Source organism: Myotis myotis, unplaced genomic scaffold (genome assembly GCF_014108235.1).
Source record: "Myotis myotis isolate mMyoMyo1 unplaced genomic scaffold, mMyoMyo1.p scaffold_m19_p_8, whole genome shotgun sequence".
In the NCBI taxonomy this organism is placed as follows: Eukaryota; Metazoa; Chordata; class Mammalia; order Chiroptera; family Vespertilionidae; genus Myotis; species Myotis myotis.
The window spans coordinates 79,338,739-79,361,849 of record NW_023416390.1 but is presented as its reverse complement, the minus strand read 5'-3'; the positions used below and the strand labels follow the sequence as shown (position 1 = coordinate 79,361,849).

The following is a 23,111-nucleotide window of genomic DNA, read 5'->3' as shown; positions in this document are numbered from 1 at the left end:
TCCATGTTACACTTGCAACTCCTAGCTATCTTCTCCCTCGTGTGTATATATATATATATATATATATATATATATATATATATATTCAGCCAACTGGCGAAGGGGGTCAGAGCAGAATTTCCAGGGTGACCGGCTGCTCTCCCTATACTGCCAGCATTATTGGAATAAATATTAATTTGGCTCAATTACCGTAATGACAAATGGCCTTGGACCCATCGTGTCTGGTTTCAGTTCAAGTCCATTTGCAGTGTGTGTGGGTGCAATACTGGCTGGGGAAATAGGGGGCCAGCTTAGGCCTCTCTCTCCACACGTGAGACTTACGGCCAAGAACTCCTGAGACCAAGTCCAACCACCTTTAAGGCATGTTAATCTTCAATATGAATGCTGTCACCTCACTCCTGTGAATCATGGACACGAAACCTCACTGTGACTCAGTTTCCTCGTCACTCAAGAGATGGCATCTGGATGAGCTGCAGTTCGCAACAACACCACTGTCCTGCCTGCTCCTCTCACCTTTCTCCTGGCGCACACTAGGTGGTTTAACTGTTAAATGCATCTGGACCCAGAAAGGCCAGGCTTCTCCGGCTTCTCACTGGATAAAAAATCAGGACAAATGGGGTAAAGGGTCACATAAACCCATTTTGAAAATGTTTTAAAATTCAAGATTTTATCCTGTCCAATTTCTGAAAATGATACGTCTTTCTGACTAAGTTTTATAAAAACATTGTTTTTTTTCTGTGAAAACTCTTGCCCCTGCTGCATACAACCTTTCCAAACCAAGAATCTAGGTGAGAATTTGTGGAAGAAAGTGTGTGACGTTCTGATCACTGAAAGGAGCCCGCTGAGTTTGTACTGATGGCACAGAGGCATGGGAGTGAGAGGCACCCTTCCTGAGGGAACGCTCCCCTTGCTCCCTGTCCACGCTGCTAGGCAGGCCTGGATCCAAGCCGACTGCTGAGCCTCTGGTCACGCCTGCAGCACCGACCAGGAGACAGGGAAGGTGGCCAGGAAATGTCCCACACAGACACGGACAGACGTCACCCTCCCTCGTGACACTGATGACCGGTGCCACCAACAAGCAGAGCTGCTTGGGCTGACTGCAGGGCCTCTGAAACCAGGCTGAACTGAATCCCTTCAGGCGAGACTGGCACACGAGGCTGGAAGCACCCTGGCGGGAGGCCAGGTTAGAGCCCGTTAACCTGCTCTGTCTCACTAATCATAGTAAACTCTGTTTCCAGAAACACCACGGGCTGCCCACGGAGTGTCCTCCTGTGTGTGTCCCATGGGCGACTGTCATGACCCTGCCTCCGCCTGGGGGAGCATCAGGTCCCTTCAGCTTAGTTGGGACCCCTGCAGACAACCCCTGAGGTTAGCACTGTGGCTTGGTTTCACCTGGCTGTGTGGGGGCCTACTGATAACTTCACGGTGAAGATGCTGTGGACAGGGCCACAGCGATGGGCCATGCTGGAAAGCGCTAGCATAGCAGCCTGAGAATGTCACCCCTAAAAGGTCCTGCATGCAAGACTGGCCCTTCCCTAGCATCTGGGAACATAGATTTCAGAGGGTTCCTACCACCCTAACTGGTAAGAGGGACTCACTGTGCCTAAATCGTGCAAACAATATGGTTTATGCCAAACCTCTGCTTTGCTTCTGGGAATGGAGATTTTCATATGGGCTAGGCAGACAGTGACTGTGTGACCAGCTCCCAGTAAAAACCCTGGCCTCTGGGTCTCTGATGAGCTCAGGCAGTTACATTTCACTAGTGCTGCTGGGGTATTTAGTGCCCCCTGGGTGACTCCACTGAGGAAGGACCGTTGGAAGCCTGGGCCTGGTTACCACCTGATGTTGCCCCTCATGCCATTTCTTTTTGCAGGTTTTGCTTTGTAATCTTACACTGTAATAACTCAGAGCTATGAGAACAACTTAAAGAGAGAAAGAAAGATGAGCCCAGCCGGTGTGGCTCAGTGGTTGAGCAGCGACCTATGAACCAGGAGGTCACAGTTGGATTCCTGATCAAGGCACAAGCCCCAGTTTCTGGCTCGATCCCCAGTAGGGGGTGTGCAGGAAACAGCCGATCAATGATTCTCTCTCATCATTGATGTTTCTCTCTCTCTCTTCCTCTCCGTTCCCCTCTGAAATCAATATATATTTTTAGAAAGGAAGATGATATCTACAGCTACCTATACATTATCCATACCATTGTTAATAACAGTAACTACAATAAGAATGAAGACCAACAACTGAGTTCTTGCTAGCACCAGGCACAGTGCCAAGCACACGTATGCAAAAATATCAATGAGCCCAACAAGATTTCAAAGCAGGTATTGCTATTATCTCCACTTGGCAGGTGAGGGAATGGAGGCTTGGCGAAGGTCAAGAAACCCCTCAAGCCTGCAGCCTCGGTTAGGTGGCTGAGGGGGAGCTGGAGTGTAGGCCTGTGTGACTGCAGCCTGGGCTGTGAGGCTCTGGTGGGACTGACGGAAGCAAAACTCCAGGCAAGCACTACTGTTACCAATGAGGTGTAGTCCTGCCCAGAAATCATTGCATACGCTTTGCAACTTTCCTAGTGTACTCAGACCCTGTGATTGAAACCCCTGTTTCCCTTCAGATTCATGGGGAGTGGGAACTTGACATGGACAGGTATTTTGAATCTCAGGTATACCCTCCTCCCTCAAAGAATATTAGAAGTTTGGGCCCGAAAATATATCAGAGAGTATCTAGACTAAGTCATTTGACTGGCAACGGAGGACACAGGCATGAAGCATTCTGCACAAAGCCGAAATCCAGACCGGACTTGGGCCCTCCCCCATCCATTTCCTCAGTATTCTGCCTCCTCCTCACCACCTTTCTCTTAAGATTGGATTTAGTTGTGACCCAGCATCTAAGAAGCACTTTTATTTTTTTAAGTTATAAGTCACATAGCAAAGAGACCTGTTTTAAAGCAGAATTATGCACAGATACTCTCAGACACCAGGGAAACATTTTGACGACTGGGTCAGTGTCTTGGGAACTAACATCTCTGGCAATGCGATCCTCTCACTCCGAAGCAGGGCGGCTGGTGCCCACTCCAAGTGCCTTCTAGCACCCAGCATTCCTTCCAAATGGGCTCTGAAGGCAGAACATATGGCTGAGTCCCAAATGGGCAGCAAGTCACCTTAAAGCTTATTTCCTCTCAGTTTGGGAGTTGCTACAATCGAGTTACAGGCCGAGAGTGTTTATCGAGGTGGCATGAAAGTCTCTCTTCAAATTCTTCCTGCTTTTACAATCAAACAGTAACATTTCCGGAGAACAGGTTTTAGCTACATAAGAAACATATTGGATATTGATTCAATGCTCCTGGCTTGGCGGTGACAATGTTTTAGAACCTGGTAACCTCTCAGCTTGCTCCTTCGCTTCCTGAAAAGCTTTTATCTGCACCAGGGTGGCAAAGCAAAGATAGCGCAAACATCAGCCCGTTATCTGATCATGGGCAAAATGAGGGAGCAGGCACTGTACCACTGATAAGAAGATTGCTAAATGTCTCTTTCCAAATTCCATCCATGGGCTGATGAAAGAAATTAAGACTGACATTGATCAGTTATTTTCTCTGGCACTCCCAGCTCCAACGACCAGGGTGTCTCTTTAGAAGCAGTGGAGCCCTGGCTGCATGTCTGTGACTCATTCCAAAGTGCCCAGATCACTGTTTTTAAGCCACTCTTGCACCCTCTCTGGTCACACCCTTCGTTGTTGAATTTCATGTTACTCATTACCTTGCTGTGTTTGTTTAGTCCTAACACACTGTTGTTTAGTTTTGCTCATTATACAAATAGAATTATACTGTAAGTATTCTATTGTAGTTGTCTCTTTTCAATCAAGATTGTTTTGGTGATGAATCTATGATGGTACATGCACCTGGAGTTCATTAATTTTCACTGCTGTATAATATTCCATAGTGTATTTCAAAATTTTTTATCTTTTTTACTGGTGACAATCACTTGAGTGTTTTTCCATTTTTTTTCTATATGATAATGTAGCTATGATTACTGTGGTATACATTCCCTGATATACTTGCTACGGGTTTTTCTAGGATCATACCTTTCAAACTTTTTGTCTACTGAACAATACAAAGTACTTTATTTCTACACCATAGACCAGTATATCTTTTATATATAAACTATATGTAAATGTAATGTAAATGTCACGTTTTACTACTCATTTTTACTAGTTTTTTTCTTATGACCTGTGTGCACTCCAAAACTTATCTATAATAATAAAAGCGTAATATGCAAATTGACAGAATGGCTGAACAGCAGAACGACTGTCCAGACGTCAGACGTCCTCCCGGACCACCTTCCAGATGAAGCCGGGGCTATGCAGCTGTGAGGGCCAAGGCAGCTGGGGCTGTGAAGGCCTATTCTTGTATGAATTTTGTGCATAGGGCCTCTAGTTTAAGATAAAGAAATAAAAACAAAACAAAAAAATGCTGCCCTTAACTCACCATATTGATTTCGTGACTCTAATTCGTGCAACTTAAAAAACCTCAAAACCTCATTTAGAGGCAGGGAGAGAGAGAAACCATTAATGATGAGAATCATTGATCGGCTGCTGCCTGCATGCAGGCACTGGGGATTGAGTTCACAACCCAGGCATGTACCCTCACCAGGAATCAAACAGTGACCTCCTGGTTCATAGGTCGACCCTCAATCATTGAGCCACATCGGCCCGGCAGTCATTCACTTCTATACTAATAAAAGAGTAATATGCTAATTAGACCAGGAGACCTTCCGGGAGATCTTCCGGACATCCTTCCAGACAAAGCCATGGTGACGGGGCTGAGGCAGAAGTGGTTGGGGCGATCAGGACAAGCAGAGAGGGCAGTTGGGGGTGATCAGGCTGGTGGGGGGGAGGGGCAGTTGGGGGTGAGTAGGCCGGCAGTGGAGGACAGTTGGGGGAGATCAGGCTGGCGGGGGGGGGGGGCAGTTGGGGGCGAGCAGGCTGGCAGGCAGGTGAGCGGTTAGGAGCCAGCAGTCCAAGATTGGAGAGGGTGCAGACCGAGCTGAGGGACAACCCTCCTCCCCCTGTGCACCAATTTCGTGCACTGGGCCACTAGTTTTTAATATTATGTTTACTCCATTCATTCTATTTTCTCTTTGGGGAGCTACACTTAAATACATGTGGGTTTTATTGCCCTTAACCTAAAGTACCTGAACCTTACTTTCCTGTTACCCACATCCTTGGTTCTCTGTTACATATTTTGTGCAATGTTTCAATTCTATCTCCTAATTCACTAATTCTCTCTTCAGTGGTGATAAATACTATCTAAAAACTTTTAATTTTATATTATTTATTGGCTGATTTACCAATTCTGTAGTCTTTGCAGGACTCATTCTATAGCTTGTTTTTTCTGACTCTCACTTGTCATTTTCCCCCTCTTGTTTTAGTGATTTTCTGTTGTAAGTTAATTTTCCTTGGAAATTATCTGTATGTAACTTTAGAGTGGGTATCTCAAGAGAGGATTTGAGTTGAGTTTTGCCAGACTCCTGGGAGTACTATCAATCTGAGTCTGCATTTAAAAAACAAGAACAACTTTTCATTATTATAAATTTCAAATATTCTCAAGCAGTGTAATGTGTCCTCATACACCCATTGCCCATCTTTAAAAATACTAATATTCTGCCATTCATGTTTTATATATTCCTTCCCCCAGTTTCTTCCTTGAAGCATTTAAAAGCATAACTCAGACCATTTAGAGATTTCACACTGGGGGATTTGGGGCACACACAGAGAGATCCACATGAGTGTGAGCTTCAGAGAAGGCATTTTTTTTCTTTTTTCCCTGCCAGAGTCAAGGCTGCACTGAGGCCGAATCAGAGCTTATCCTCTCTGCAGGGCAGGTCTGCTGCCCCTGCTCTTAGGAGTCAGCTTTAGGCTGAGAAGGAAGCGTGCTTTGATCCAGCAGCCCACCTGCTCAGGCCCTAGGCTTTCATCTTATCAACAGTTCCGTTTCTTAAGACTAGGATTCGGGTAAGGTGACCAACTGTTCTTGTTCATTCTAGCTTGGGGAGTATCCTAGGATGTGGAACTTTTATCCCTAAAACTGAAGAAGTCTCAGGCAACTGGGGCAGCTGGTGACCTGGCTCCAGATCACCAGAGACTACTGCAAATGTAGTCTCTTGGGCAAATGCTGAATATAGTACTCCCCTTGCCCCTTTGGATACAAGCTTTTATGCTAGCCCTAGCTTCTGAGGAATTGCAGTTCAACCATGCATTTAAGAAAAAATAAATAAATAGATAGACACACACACACACACACACACACACACACACACACACATATATATGTATTGATTCCAGAGAGGACGGGAGAGGGAGAGAGAGACAGAAACATCAATGATGAGAGAGAATTATTGATCAGCTGCCTCCTGCATACCCCTGACTGGGGATTGAGTCCACAACCCAGGCATGTGCCCTGATTGGGAACTGAACTGTGACCACCTGGTTCATGGGTCAACGCTTAACCTCTGAGGAACACAGGCTGGTCGAAAATATGTATATTTTTATATTATACTAGAGGCCTGGTACATGAAATTTGTGCACAGGTAGGTCCCTAGGCCTGGCCAGCGATCAGGGCTAATAGGTTCCCTGCCTCCCCACCTCCTCCTTCCCTTGCTCCTTTAGTGCCCTGCCATCACTGCTGGTCACCTGCCATATTCTGCGCTGCCCCTGGTGGTCAGCGCACGTCATCGCAAGTGATCGAACTCCCAGTCTCCCTGTCAAACTCCCGAGGGGACACTTTGCATATTAGCCTTTTATGTATATAGATTCTATACTTTCAGAGGTGGTGTTCTGGGAGAGGATTCTGAAATTCTGATTTGAAATATTGCCAGATAAAAAGAAATCTCTGAATATTTACTTTTAAACATTGAGCTCACCTTCAAAATGTATCGTATGTCACATAAACTTCTGGATTCTTGGCCTCTGGTGAAAATGAAAAGACTTGGCTCTACAGGGCTAGCCTTCTCTGGTGGTATCTGGAATCGACAAGTAGTTGTTTCCCTGGGATGGGTTGTGGTCTATCCACTCCTCAGAACTCCCATCACTCGTACATTGTGCACATGTGCACATCAAGACCAGCACCCTCCCCTCCCCCCCACTGACTCAGGGCTCATTTGAGTTTGCAGCCCCTGGTCAAGCAATCTACTAACGGGATCCTTGGTGACCCAAACAGGACCGAACAAGGACCTACTCATCATTCAGCACCTGTGGGTGCTTGTTAAACTTTACTTCACAGCTGTGGACAGAGCTGGGTTTGAATGCTGGCTCCACTCCACACTCGCCCCTTTTCAAGGTACCCACTTCCTCATGGATGAAGGGCGACCACAGTTCCCAAGCTGCAGAGGTGATGTGAGGATAAAACAAGGCAGCGCACATGAAAGACTTTGGCCAGTGCCCAGCACAGGGAACCTCTTAATAAAAAGGAGTTATTAGTATAACGTGCATCACTGTCTCACTGCTTTTGAATTTTTCTGTCACACGGGGTAGCTTTGTGCTTCCAGGGCTGAGGCACTCTGCTGTCCAACTTTGTTTTGACCCACCTAGTCCTGACTATGCCATGGTCACACATACACTCTTACACTTAAACTGAATTGCTTGCCTTTTGCAGAATTGAGGGAATGATACAAAAAGAGGTCTCCCTACGGCTATTTCAGACTCCCCACGCTTGCATTGTGAGCAATAGGTCTCCAGGAAGAGACACAGGAAAAACTTATGTGTCTAATAAGCCCACCTCTTACCTGTTCGGTAGGCTGTTCTCCCTCCGAACCAGCACCTGTAGTTTCACTCCAACCCAGGGTCCCAGGTTTGTCTCTGCCCCTGGCAGCGGAGCTCCGCCTGCAGGATGCCACCCTCACTTCTCTAAACGCTCAATCACTCCTGTGCCTCTCAGTGCCCTGGTGGAGAGCCATCCGGCTCCTGGCCATCCCTTTGGGCCTTGCTGGAACTACCCTGAGATGCACTGAGGCCATCAGTCAGTAGCACTCATGCGTGCTCTTCCCAGAGGCCATCCGTACTGTAATGGGAACCTGAGGAGCCTCACCCAAGGCGTTATCGGTAGGTAGAACATTCAGACACATCCTTGCGGGTTGCCAGCAGGGATCTTATGAGGGAGACAGCCCTTTGGGGGCCTCACAGAACCTGGCTGTCCATCCTTTTACATAGATACATGACTCTACCACAGCACGCCACGGCCGAGGACACATGGGGACCAGCGTATCTGTTTGGTCCAAGGCTAAGAAAGAAAATGAAAGCTAGTTTTTATTTTAAAAGTTGAGATGTGATCAACAAAGTGATTGGATGGTCACTTCTTATCATGTTGGGTTTTTTTTTTAGAAATCTCCACAGTCTATTTATTCTCAGTAGAAACAAGTTCAAACATCTAAGCTTGGCTTTCAAGGTTTCCATTGCCCAGTTCATCCTACAAAACCTGCACTGTCTGTCCCTCAGCCTCAGGCCTCCCTCTGGCTCAGGCCCTCCCCACTCGCCTCCTCTGCAGATGCATGCTCTTCCCTCCAGGCGCCTGCTCATGCTTTTCCCTGGAGTTGAAAGACTTTCCCCTTTGCTGGTGAACCCTACCCCTTAGAACAGCGGTTCCCAAACTTCAACCAGATTGGCATCACCTGGGGATCTTTAGCAAAATACGAATGCCGGCTCCCATCCCTAGACCTAGTGATTTGTTATGGGTGTGATCTGGGCATCAGCATTTTTAGAGGATTCCCAGGTGACTCTGATGTGCAGCAAAGTCTGAGAGCCATTGTTATAAAAAATAAATGCTCTTAAACTTCAATATCTGACTCTCTCACTCTTGTCTTTTCCTTACAGATAAAAACCAACGTTTCCAGCTTCATTCACTAAAGCTGGGCTCCACCCGCTGCTCGTGCGCTCATATGTATGCAGATCACACCTCGTTCTTATCTGTGAGTCTGTGATCATATTGATCAGAATCATCCGTTTGCTTCTCTGTCTCCCTACTCGATGGAGTTCATAGAGTGCAGGCACTGTCCCTGGCATCTAACACAGGAAGTGACTTGTAGAAGATGCACAATTTAGTTTTACTTTTTTTAAAAGATGAAAACTTTTTATCAATTTTTTTAGAGGAAAAAGAAGGGGGGGAAACATTGATGTGATAAGGAAACATTGATAGGCCGTCTCCTGCATACCCCCTAAAGAGGATCAAGCCTGCAATCCCGGCATGTGCCCTGACCTGTAATTGAACTGGCGACCTCTCAGTGCATGGGACAATGCTCAACAAACCGAACCACACCAGCCAGGGATGCAATACAGCTTGGTTGAACTAAATAGAACTCAGATCCCTGGTGCAATCTGTAAGAACACGCATTTTAACTTTGCAGGTCTACAATTTTCTGTCCCTTGCGAAAAATTAGAAGAAGGAAGCCATAGACTAGAACCCAGCATGCTCAGAAAACACAGAAACTGCACCAAAGCCTGACCTCAGGACGGTCTCTGGCCATTTGAGGAAAGCCCTCCCGGAGCAAGTTGACAGATGGTAGAGCACCAGCCACAAAGGAGTGAGAAGCAAGGAGGGTGACATGTGACCCTCCAAACACAGGGCTTTGTACACAGTAGATACTCAGCAGATACGCATCAAGTAGATACATAACTAGTTCCAGTTCTTGGTCAGAGGCACCACATGATCCTGTTTCCTTGGGTCTGTCCTCCTAACAGGCGGAGTTCCTAGTTCAGGCTGCCTAGATGCCAAACTCCCCCTCGGAGTCTATCACTTGCAATTTTAAACAGGTGAACCCAGTGCAGCCATGGTGGAATTTCCTTGCCCAAGAGTGCTTTATCATACCCCTCCGATGTCACCTCAGATGTGGAGAAATGCAGAAATAATCACCCTGGGAACTATGAATATGAGATTCCAATGATGTAAAATCACTCTATCCTATTCCTCACCCACAGCCATTATTACCTAAGTAGTTTTCGGTTTGGTACCCATGTCAGTCGTCAACAGAACATTATCTGCCCAAGTTGTTATTGAGAACATTTGTACTTTCCACTCACATTGTGTTTTGATCATTAATGGCTCATCCTCCCTACAATTAAGCCTAAATATGTCAAAAAGTTTGAATTTCTAAACTACCCCCCCGCCCCCCGCATTTTCACAGTAGGGAAAATTAGTAATACTCTTGAAATAAGATAGCTAATTATCAAGGACTTTAAGTGATTGGCAGCTTCGGTACTGAGAGCCCTGCTGTCCTATTTGTTTTAACTTGGAGAAATACAAATTCTAGATGCATTGTATTCCATAGGTTTATTTGAACCCCAAGAACTTGGTGGGTGATCAATTATGTATTTATTCTAAGTATTCTGGTGGCAAACTAATCCGAGTGTAATACATTTTCTCAAAAAAGTTACTCAAGATTAACTACAATTAGAGAGCAGTGAGCGGTGATTCAGATTGTGCAAAACAGAAACTAAGCATAAATCATTGAAATTAATTATATCTTTTCCAACAACTCTCCAAATTTATTTCCCAGGGCTTTCTTAAATGACAGTAAACATTTGTTTGTGTTCCTACAAGGCGACAGTATTGGGGAGGCGGCAGCACGCTGAGATTGCTGCATGTCTGCTGGTATCCACCCAGAGTTAAGAAGACTTTTCTTCCACTTTATTTTACTGGCTGTGTGGCCTCCCACCTGGAGGAAGGTTCCCATCCTGTGTGACTAAGCACTGGCTAAAGATCTGTTAGCAGAAGGGATGGCTCAACTGCTGGGAAGTGTTCTTAAAGACACGAACATACAATCCCTCCTCCCTTCTTCTTTCCTGCTGGTTGGAAAGTGAACATAGGGAATAGTTTTTCAACAGCCATCTTGGACCATGAAGTGACCTTGGGATTGAAAAGCATGAAAGGCAGAGGGACAAGATAGGAGAAGCCTGGCGCTGTCCTATCAGCCTGGACCACCTGCCTCTGGACTGGCATGTGTGACAGCAAGAACTTCTGTTCTTACTTAAACCACTGTACTTGGGGGTTTCTTTCACTCCCATCTGAACCTGATGCCACTGGTTTGAACAGGTAGGGAAATACAGTCTTGAATTTAAAAACTGTGGGCTGGATAATTCAAACTGTGTAATCCATATGTGGATAACAACTGCTGGCCATATTATATTAGGACTTTAATATAATAACAGTTCCAGATTCCTTCTGCTCAGATGAGATAAGCACCCAGGTCCTGCTTTTTGTCTTCCATGTAACTGAGGTACATGATTCAAGAGTCCGTGAGACCTGTTTTCTCCTGAAGAAGCACAGCCACAGACATGTGACCGTCCAGCCTTCCTCCTCCTGTGGGTACAGAGGCTACTCCACTTGCGGGCCATCACTGGAATCAGTGTACAGACTCCTTGACAACTATAGCACTGGCTAAGGCCACCAGGGGAGGAAAGGAGGATACCACAAAGATCCCTTGGGGACAATTCCTGGGGTATGGAGGGGAGCACCAAGACAACTCCACACAGCTATGTGTCTGTCACATGGCTCTCTCCTCCCTCTGTCCCCACCAAACTCCAGACTGGGCGCAGTGCTACCATGGGTGAGATACTTTATGGTTGGACTAGAGGCTCGATGCATGAAATTCGTGCAAGAATAGGCCTTCCTCCCCCTGGCTGCTGGCACCGGCTTCCCTCTGGCCGCTGACAGGCACCCTTCCCTTGCAGCCCTGGCTTCGTCCAGACGGTCATCTGGTCTAATTAGCATATTATACTTTTATTATTATAGATGATAAAAGGTTACAAGAATATGTTGTGTGTGTTAGAGGTAAAATGGACATTGTACCTTGTGATCCAAGTCTCCTCTGTTTGGCTCAACATAGCTCCACCTCACTTCTTAGCCCTCAGGCAGGCCATTTCTCAAAAGCAGGCTTAAATGACAAACAACTTTTCCTCCTGACACTGCTTCTCTGCTTTTCATTGTCTTTCTTCTTCATTCAAGCCAGTGATCTGAATGCCTGAAACTTTAGTTCCCAAGAGTTCCTCTTAGCTAGAGGTAAAACTTTTCTTGAGTCCTTGTTATAATGCAAATATGTGACATGAAAGGGTACCTGTTTAATTCATTACTCCACTGACAGGAGCTAGTTTACCATATTAGCTAACTAATGTCTAGGGCAGTGATGGCGAACCTTTTGAGCTCAGCATGTCAGCATTTTGAAAAACCCTAACTTAACTCTGGTGCCGTGTCACATATAGAAATTTTTTGATATTTGCAACCATAGTAAAACAAAGACTTATAGTTTTGATATTTATTTTATATATTTAAATGCCATTTAACAAAGAAAAATCAACCAAAAAAATGAGTTCGTGTGTCACCTCTGACATAGGTTTGCCACCACTGGTCTAGGGGAATACAAGATAAGAAATTAAAACAACCTGGGGAAATAAACTAGTGTATGGTCTGTTTAATAATTGAAAAGGGGTGACTTATTGAGCACCTATTACCTCCTGTATAACACATTAGCACTGGCTAAGGCCAAGAGGCTGGAACCTCAGGGCTTGACCTGCCCGTTGTCATGCTCTCCTCTGGTGCATGGATTCTGTCAGAAGAAGGTAGGAGTGCACCCAACCAACGGGGGAGAGCCAACAGGTTCATTCAGCCATGGGACACTGGGACATTTGCCCACTGGGCTATTGGACAGATTGCTTTTTGTAACTCTTTTAGGTTTCGGAAACATAGCATGTATCCTTCATTCACGAGTCTGCCATGCACCCTTGTTTTCTTGGACATCCCTTGATTCAGCTTGGCTTCTTCCTCAAGCTCCTCAGAAGACATTTTCTCCCCATTATAGGAACTTCCAAATCCTCTGTCTTCATGTAGGGGATTATTTTTGATGCTATCACTGGCTGATGTTTTTAATATGAGACAATGTTATTTGAAGTTCTACTTATCATTTAGTCCTACTTATAATTAGTATAACAGATGGTGTGGATTTGTTATAATAGTTATCTAATAAGAAAGCAAGTAGAAATATGTTGGTTGTGACCATTTGTGTTAATGCTGCTACCAGACTAGGCTAGTCACTTACTTGTTGCTTATTAACATGGAATTCTTGACATTTTTTAGGATGGTTTAAAAAAATCCCACGGTATTATTTAACTTATTTTATAAATTTTGAATTTCAATATAGAGCAGGTTTAATTAACAATATCTTGTCTTATAATCAACTAATAAAATTTTGATTAACATGATTGTTCTTAAATGACAGAAATGCAAATATTCAGATTCACACATTTCCTGATTGTTCTTTGTCAAAGACATTAGCTGATACTTGGTTAGAAGAACAACATATTTAGATTTGCTTAGTTGCTATGACTGGAAATAGTCTATGGTTATAAAATATTGTGAGGACATGTTGCAACACTTAGTCCAGAGAAAATAGGAACATTGGGATTATCAGAGTGCTAAAAAGTATCTACTCAGTCCCTCTTGTGGAATAAAGATAAATAACCACTGGACATGTGGAGTCTCATTCAGCCTTGAAAGGGGTGAACTTTTTAAAAGGTCTGTGACGATCTTATTGATTGGTCAACCCAGGAGCCATTTGTCCTACTACCTCATGCCACATTCTTTCCCACCATCCTTTGCAGCTGGGCCTGGCCTTATGATGGGTTCTCAACAGTGACATGTATGGTGATGTCCTGGGAGTGGTTTCTGGAGGAGTTTTTCTCTTCCTTATATTCTGTGCCTTGAATGTGGATGAGGTTCCCAGGGTGGCAGAAATCAATCTATAATCAGAGGCAACACACATAAGGACTGAAAGCCAGGGCTTTTGATAGCATTGTTAAGCGGCTATACCTCTTGTGTTGTCTTCCTCCACACTTTTTTTTTTTTTTTAATTTGGAAATGTTGGGGAGCCAGGCGGGCAAGTACAACTCAAAGAGAGAGACTTCCTCCGATGCTCTGGCCCCTCCAACCTTTTATTTGGTCTGGGGTAGCCCTAGGGTAAGGAGGTTTGTCTGGGGTAGCCTTAGGGTAAGGAGGTTTCAATGACACACAGATTAGGTCATAACATGACCCTTAGGCAATTTACATGATTAAAGGTAGGGAGGTTGCTTCAGCTATCATTATCTAGATTAACTGGGTGTCCTCCACACTTTTAATTAAATAAGATGATTAAATGACTTTATTACTTTAATAATGGCTAGTTTTGTTGTTGTTATTATTTGCAGTCATAGCAGTTTATTCACATAGTTCTCCACCAGCTGAAGGTGCATCTACACTTAGGTGAAGACCAAGCCAGCTATCAGAAATGTGACGAAACTTACTTCCATGACAGTAACCTACAGCAGCACGTGCCAAAGCACTTTCGGTGGTGATGGAGCTGTTCACGTGCACTATACAGAATGTGTGGCCACTGAACACTTGAAATGTGGCTGGTGCAATTCAAGAAATAAAGCTTTAATTTTATGTAGTTTTAATTAATTTAAAGTGAAACGGAAATAGTTACATGTAGCTACCAGCTATTAGGCTGAACAGCACAGATCCAAAGAATGGCTAATCTAGTTAAAAAACAAACAAACAAAACCTATGGAGATTATGCAGTTCTCTGGGAGAAAATTCAGCCTTTAAGTTTATGTATGTTGTCTTACAGGCCCAAGAACATCTCGTTATGGAGAAATGATGACTCATGGGGGCTTTACACAGCTTAGTGTTTGAAGGCTGTTAAACAATATTTAACTTGTTTATTAGCTAACTATGCAGAACTGATACCAATTTAAGCATTTTACATTGACAACTACAATAAAGGCTGTCTTTCTGGAATAGTAATCTTATTGAGACTACGCTCATTCAGCTGTTTGTCAAGTCTTTTGTATTCCCAATTACAAATGAAAAGAATAATAATGGTGTGTCAGTCTCATTAAGCTATGGGAGCATAATCACTCTCTGAGATAAACTGTAAATTACAGTTTGCGAAGACTGCTGGGTAGACTAGAAAATCAGCCAAAAAGTGAAGCAATGTGGCGTTAAGAGCAGTGAGATGCTGAGAACTGGCAGCTGAAGGTCCTCCCTTAAAAAGGCAAGAGCGGCGGATACTGATCATCCCAGAACCCAGAAATCCGTGGGGCTCTCATGCCCTAGGACATGGGCTCCAAGACTGCCTGCCACACCCACATGTGGTTTGCAGAAATGATGCCATCATGCCTTGGTGTCTTACACACAGTAAATGATCAGCATGCTTGCATTCATAGCCCCTTCAGAGCCCGAGAAAGAACTAATTCTGCAAGTGTGCCTGGTGGCCCAGAGCTGTTAAAGTTATCACCTCCCCTATCTCCTGGCAAGGATCTCGGTCACAGACAGCTTCTCCATCACAGTTACTTCCGCCTGCTGAAAACAGGTCAGCAAAGTCCCTGTGGCTGCGAACCTGAGCCCCTCCAAGCTAGGTTATGCATACTTTTAAGAAATAGCTGACAAGCCAAACTTACTTTGGAGACAGGACAATCTATAAACAGGGTTCTAGCAGAAATAATAAAGAAAATGAGTTGAAGTCTTCGGCAAGTCATATGTACTTAAGCTCTTTGATTATTTGGTGTAACAATTATCTGATTTAAAAAGCATTCAATTCAAGAAAGCCAGCATCCCACCCACATTTCTAACAAAGAGTAGTTGCACAGGAGCTTCTGGAGACAATTACTAGAGAAACTGGATTGATTCCAAGTTGATTTTTTTCTCAGAGAACTATTTATTTATACTCAGCATTATTTCCATGTTGTATTGACTAGTACTCACTTCTCATCAGTTTGCTTTGCAATTCCTTTGCAAACACCTATGTTTCTTCATAGGTTCTGCTTTGATCCACTTATTTTATGGTAGCTTCCAATGTCTAAGAAGATAAAGGTTACCACGTGTGAGAGGTGAAGACCCAGTCTTGATTGTGAAGGCATAGACATGGTCTGTGGGAACATGTCTTCTGAAAGAAGATCTCATGGAGAAAATATCTCAGCTAAAGATGCAGCAAGACATAAATTCTTACCTATGATGTGACTCTGAAATGCAGAATCTACAACTGTATCTTCTTCATCCTCTTGCAGGTTTTCAGTTGTCTCTTTTACCTGCAGCAACAAAAAATTACTCTAAGTTCTATTTATTATGTTAAGTAGATCCTTTGCCATCCTCAGAATAATCTCTAACATGTGAGCATGTGTATGTATATGTTTGATATATAGATATATATATATACTAGAGGCCCAATGCACGAAACTTGTGCAAGAGTAGGCCTTCCTTCCCCTGGCTGTCAGAGCACTGGCTTCCCTCTGGCACCCAGGACCCAGGCTTCCATTACAGCCCCGGCTTTGTCTGGTAGGTCATCCGGAAGGATGTCCTGAAGGACATCTGGTCTAACTAGCATATTACGCTTTTATTATTATAGATATTATATACATTCTTTCCCTTCCACTTTTCCCCATTCTATCACTTGGCTTTATTTCTAGTGCAAGTTTTAATTATAAGAGCATATTTTCCAAAATATAACCACAGCTCTGAAAATGAGAATTTATAGGGCACCTAATTCTACATAAGACTTTGCAGATACCAGCTTTGGGTTTTAATACTTAATAAAGTCAGTAACACAGAGCTGTAAGGAAAAATTAAAGTCTACAGAAATATAATATTCCTCCAGAGTCAGTGGCTTCCACCACAAATTTTAATAAGAGTAAAGAAATACACTTAGATAACCGGACCCTTTCCAAGACTATAACTCCCTAAGACAATGATATATTTCTTTGTTCTTTGCACAATGAATGATGAAGTGACTATGACACGTGCTCAGTGAACTAGAGCAGCGAGGCATTTATCTGGAGCTTCCAGGTCAAACACATTTCCCATATACTTCCGCTGGAATATCCAGATGCTGAATGGCATGGATCAGATGGCACTCTAGAGAGCGTCTACTAACACTACAGGCTTTTACAAATGAGGATTCTGAGACCCAGCAAGTTTCCTTAAACATGTTTTAAGTGGCAACACTGGAACGAAAACCCAGGCCCAGTACTTCCTAATCTAGCAGCACCAGTAATAATATCATCATCTACAACACCAACAATGATAAAAACAGCGAACTATTGAACTCTCTGTGGCAGGTGCTCTTCACACCATGATCTCACAGGCCTCAAGGCAACAGGAGGAGGCAGGTGCTACTGTTAGTTCCATTTCAAAGATAAGGACCCTGGAGAAACAGACAGAACGAGTGACTACGTAAGTGATGGGCCTGAGATTCAAACACAGCAACTCTGGCTTGAGATGTGTGTTTATTTGGGGGTACTGTTTTATTCTCAGATTTCTGTTTGAGTATAGACTTGGCCTCAATATCAAGACAGCTTATGGTCCTTGGCAGAAAGACCCGAAATAGCTTTTTAAAAATACAGCCCAGCCAGTCACCTGGGAAGCCAGTAATAACAAGGTGAACTGTGCAATGAGTGCAATGGGGGTTCTGCTTAGGCACATATTAGAGGGTGCCGGTAGATTTGCTCAGGGGCTCGAGTTGACTGCCAAGAAAACCTTAATGTTATATTCATGATGTAGAAAGTCATATGGTTGCATCCTGACCTTGAGCTGAGTTTAGCTTTCTACTTTTTGCCTCCTATTTTTCATATTTAATGCAATAACAACAATTATTTACATTTTATGACCACAGTTTTAATGTTAGAATGTAATTGGTGCTTAATCTGTGCATGCTGACAGCCAGAAAATGGCAAACTCAAGATAGGGTGCAGATGGCCACCTGAACCCACAAGCAGAGCTGTTAGGGTGGAATATCCAGAGGCCAGGTTCCATCACTTTCTTTCCCATCCTGTCTGCTCTGCAGGGATTTCCCTGTGTGTTGGCATCTCCAGAGGGAGAATGTTGGGGTAATGGCTTCCTCCACAGCTGTTTCTAGCAGAGCACATTTAAGGATGGCAGAGAGGAAAAGTGCTCTGAGCATCACTGAGGCCAACAGGTTACTTATTTTCCTTCTGAGGTTCACCGAGCTCAGTGATCCTTTCGTGACAAGGCCACCAAAAGACCCACTGAAGGATTGCCCAAACCCCGTAATTAACAATCCAATAAGAACCATCTGTCTTTATTTATAGAAACAGCAAGGAAAACAATATTTTCAGCACATGCCAGTTCTTATGGCAATATGCTCCATATTCTCCTCCACCTGTTAGGTCATGTTCCTTTAGGTGTCTCTAAAGTGCCCCATTTTAAACTTAAAGGGGTGCCCTGCTAACCTGCCTGCTGTGGTGTAGGTGAATCATCTCCATCAGCCTATAAAATTCTAAACCAAAGAATCTAATATTTAGAACCAGATCTTCATTTTATAGATTAAAAAAAAGGCTCAGAGAGGGCTAGTGATCTGTTCCGGGGTACATAGGATTTCAGTTTTAGCGTGAGCACTCCTTATCCCTATTCGCTGCTGTAACTCAATTTTTCAAAGTGCACCATATTGTTATTGCCATCCTTTCCAGACCTTCCCAAGAGTGACTATGTTTTTCTTAGTGTCTGACAGTTAAATATGTAAGCAGCATTCCAAGTATACATAAACTACACTTATTTAAGAGTAGCAAAAATTTCCATGAGTGTGTCTGCGTGCGTGTGTGTGTGTGTGCGCGCGCGCGCGCGTGTGTGTGTGTGTGTGTGTGTGTGTGTGTGTGTGACTGCCCTGCTTTCCTTCCCTACTGACCTTTCTGTGGAACTTACCCATCATCTCTCTCCAAGTACCATATTTAAGAAAGACAACAAAAGCCACCTGTCAGCTCCTTGTCAGAATCTCCCAGGGTTTTATGTGCTTAACAGCAAATGCTAAATGTGGTCTGTGGGGATTTATCAGATAAACTGGGCTTGCAGACAAGGCCCCTTGTTCTTTCAGGTCTCCTGGACTAATGACCCATGAGGAGCAGATGACCCCTGAGAAGGAATTTTGAGTTTGAATGTGATAGATGGAGAATCAACAAAGGAATGTAAAATGGGGGTGTGTCTTAAAATGGCATTCCTGTCAACTCTATCCATACCAACAGATTTCAATGCAAAGTGGTGAGTTACTAGAAAATTCCATTTGCCTATGGCAATGAGGGGCATAATTTGTGCTGGTAGCAGACTCCCCTTGTTAATTACATTTTTTTCATAGCCAGAAATTAACATTAACTTTCATTCATGGTCACACAGTGCTTGAAGTTGATGAGAGGTTGTGGGAAGCTTCCTGGGGGTAAGGGACTGCCTACTCCAGATTCAAAATTTTCCAGAGATGGACACAAGAGGAACAACTCCACATGGCAAGGCATTTCAAAGATGGGAGTGCTCACAAAACCAAGATGTTTGGCTCAGAAAAGAATGGTGGTTAGAGATTTAGAAATTTCTCAGACATTACTCTACCAGGAACAGATATAAATTGGTAATGTCCCATTTGGTAAGAAGTAGAAGGTGACTCAAAGGCAATAACTATGGGATATTTTTGGATTAAGTTTGTTGTCGGTACTTGGATGTCTTCTAATAGTGAATTTCCAACTCTTTTGGGCTCAGTTGTAGTTAAGAATTGTACCAATACCAGTCTATAGCAGGTAACCATTAAATATCAGGGTGCCCATTATAATCTGTTAATCCCTATCTTTAGAAAAGGCAAGGAGGAATGAACTTACAAAAGACATGGGGAAAAGGGAGAAAATAATTCACCACTGACAAATATACAAACATAATTTTAGAATTAAACCCAATACTTGGGGACGGCCTTCTTTTGGAATTCTGCATATGCTTCTCTGAATCATCCTAACACTAATTGTTTCCTAACAAAATGACATGTGGATGGTAAAGCTCTTTGTAAAGGACAACAACACAATGAAGCTCAGTGAAACAGGAAGCCATCTGTGGAGGCGGAACTCCTGGAAGGCATTGTCTTTAGAAAAGTTAGTCATTTAGATAACTTTGCAGGAGGAGGGCAGATATGCATGCTTCCTATTGGCATCAAAACAGCATTCAGAACAGAACTGCTGTTCTGTTAAGTATGTTGCAATGATAACATTTCGCAGAATTTAAGATTATAATGCTATTTTATCACCACTGGATGTTTTCACGGGATAAATTTTGATGTTTTATTAGTATGTGCTGCTTTTTTTTTTTCAGATTATGTGACAATAGGTGAAGAGAATACTCATAATTTAAGTTAAAATACCCATATTAATTTGGCCATCTCTTTCCACTGCATGATGAAGGTATATGGTCTCATTAATTTTGTTACAATTTTTGCTTTGACCACTGACAGCGTGGAGGCTGGAGCTCCCTTCCTCTGAGTCTTCTCACTTCATAAAATTATCTAAATCTCCTGGAAGGAAGGACCTACAACCTGTAGCAAGCAGTGTGCACTTCCTTCTGACTTACTACTACCGATGCCATCTTTCCCAGGGACGCCTTTTCCCCTCTTATCATGCTTTTATATAATTTAACTAAAAGTACAAAGTAACATGGCTCTTGTCCAAATTACAGAAAAGTTGGAGCTAAGTGGTCTGTGATGGCATCAATGGGGATCTAAGCCTGTAATGAAAGTTTCAAAAAGAGAGGAGAACCAAGATGGCGGCATAGGTTAACGCCGGAGTTTGCTGCCTTGAACAACTACTTCAAAAGTGAAACTAAAAAACTGAACGGACATCACCCTGAACCACAGGAACGCTGGCTGAGTGGAAGTCCTACAACTAGGAGGAAAGAGAAACGCATACGGACACTCAGAGGAGGCGCAGTGCTGAAGTCAAATTCTGAGGTGTGGAGTGCGCGGAGCGGGCTGGCAGCGGAGGGCGCGGTTGGCGTTTTCAATTGGGAGGGAGTCGCAGACTCTGAGCTCCAGATACAGGCGAGTCTTTAGGGACCCAGACTCAAACGGGAGAAGCGGGACTGTCTGGCTTCGGTCAGAGCGAGTGCAGCTTTCTCTCCGAGCTTTGCAGCAGGTGCTGGGACTCAGAGAGGCAGAGCCCCAGGGGACAGGACTGAGAGCCGCCATAACTGCTCTCTCCGGCCCACCCTGTTGATCCTGTGAGACCCGCCCCGCCCAAGCCCTGCACAGAGGCATTTGCCAGATAGCCTCAGGCAAACGCCAGATTAGCACCTCCCTAGAGGACAGAAGTTCTCTCACTGTAGACACAGCTGATTCTCATAGCCACTTGGCCTGGAGGTCAAACCCTCCCTGGTATTAGCTACAACAATCAAGATTTAACTATAAGACTGCGCACAAAGACCACTAGGGGGTGCACCAAGGAAGCATAACAAAATGCGGAGACAAAGAAACAGGACAAAATTGTCAATGGAAGATATAGAGTTCAGAACCACACTTTTAAGGTCTCTCAAGAACTGTTTAGAAGCCGCCGATAAACTCAATGAGATCTACAAGAAAACTAATGAGACCCTCGATCTTATATTGGGGAACCAACTAGAAATTAAGCATACACGGACTGAAATAACGAATATTATACAGACTCCCGACAGCAGACCAGAGGAGCGCAAGAATCAATTCAATGATTTGAAATGCGAAGAAGCAAAAAACACCCAACCGGAGGGGCGGAATGAAAAAAGAATCCAAAAATGCGAGGATAGTGTAAGGAGCCTCTGGGACAGCTTCAAGCGTACCAACATCAGAATTATAGGGATGCCAGAAGATGAGAGAGAGCAAGATATTGAAAACCTATTTGAAGAAATAATGACAGAAAACTTCCCCCACCTGGTGAAAGAAATGGACTTACAGGTCCAAGAAGCACGGAGAACCCTAAACAAAAGGAATCCAAAGAGGACCACACCAAGACACATCATAATTAAAATGCCAAGAGCAAAAGATAAAGAGAGAATCTTAAAAGCAGCAAGAGAAAGAAACTCAGTTACCTACAAGGGGATACCCATACGACTGTCAGCTGATTTCTCAACAGAAACTTTGCAGACCAGAAGGGAGTGGCAAGAAATATTCAAAGTGATGAATACCAAGAACCTACAACCAAGATTACTTTATCCAGCAAAGCTATCATTCAGAATTGAAGGTCAGATAAAGAGCTTCACAGATAAGGAAAAGCTAAAGGAGTTCATCACCACCAAACCAGGATTATATGAAATGCTGAAAGGTATCCTTTAAGAAGAGGCAGAGGAAGAAAAAGGTAAAGATACAAATTATGAACAACAAATATGCATCTATCAACAAGTGAATCTAATAATCAAGTGAATAAATAATCTGATGAACAGAATGAACTGGTGATTATAATAGATTCAGGGACATAGAAAGGGAATGGACTAACTATTCTTGGGGGGGAAAGGGGTGTGGGAGATGCGGGAAGAGACTGGACAAAAATCGTGCACCTATGGATGAGGACAGTGGGTGGGGAGTGAGGGCGGAGGGTGGGGCGGGAACTGGGAGGAGGGGAGTTATGGGGGGGAAAAAAGAGGAACAAATGTAATAATCTGAACAATAAAGATTTAATTAAATAAAAAAAAAAGAAAATAAAAAGTATTTACATATTAAATATATAGAGAGAAATACAGAAAGAGAAAGTAAATATAATAAAATGTCAACAATTGGAAAAAAAAAAAAAAAGAAAGTTTCAAAAAGAGAACATTCAACTCAGCAAAGCATGAATGGGAGTTTTACATGTTAGAATATATCTAGCGATCCTGAGAATGAACGTTCAGGTACTAGTGAAGTAAATGGAGGCTGGCTATATACACGGGTTTGTCATACGTATGGAAATGATCCTCTACTATTATCACCATCAATTAAAATAATTACAATGCCTTAGGCTCCTCAAAACTAAATACAGTCTAGTTTGTAAATGAAAGGGATGGTGGTATCATATGGTTCTGAAATATTGGTTTTATTCAGAAAATAGTGTGATATGTAATGCATTATGTGCAGCTATTGTTTCCATCCAAAATTACTGCAAGAAGAATTCTTTACAACACACGTTAAAATAAGGAGATTAGCAAATGTACCTTGAGCCCTCGTGGGGGGAAATTCCCTCAAACTCTGAATTTTAAAAGGTTCATGGGTATTCACATCAATGTGCTGTGGTATTAGAATACATCTTATTTTACATCTAATCTCCTTTCTATAGTGGCTGATAACACAGAA

The 23,111-nt window shown here is 43.4% G+C and overlaps 1 protein-coding gene across 6 annotated transcripts in view; it reads right to left on the bottom strand.

Moving 5' to 3' along the window:
- NCKAP5 (NCK associated protein 5) overlaps positions 1-23,111 on the bottom strand; it is a 955,167-nt gene that overhangs the window by 99,617 nt on the left and 832,439 nt on the right. For all 6 annotated transcript variants that reach the window (XM_036319679.1, XM_036319677.1, XM_036319676.1 and 3 more), the window contains one exon: positions 16,017-16,095. In XM_036319679.1, coding sequence (XP_036175572.1) covers positions 16,017-16,095 — 79 coding nt within the window. The remainder of the gene's footprint in view (positions 1-16,016; positions 16,096-23,111) is intronic.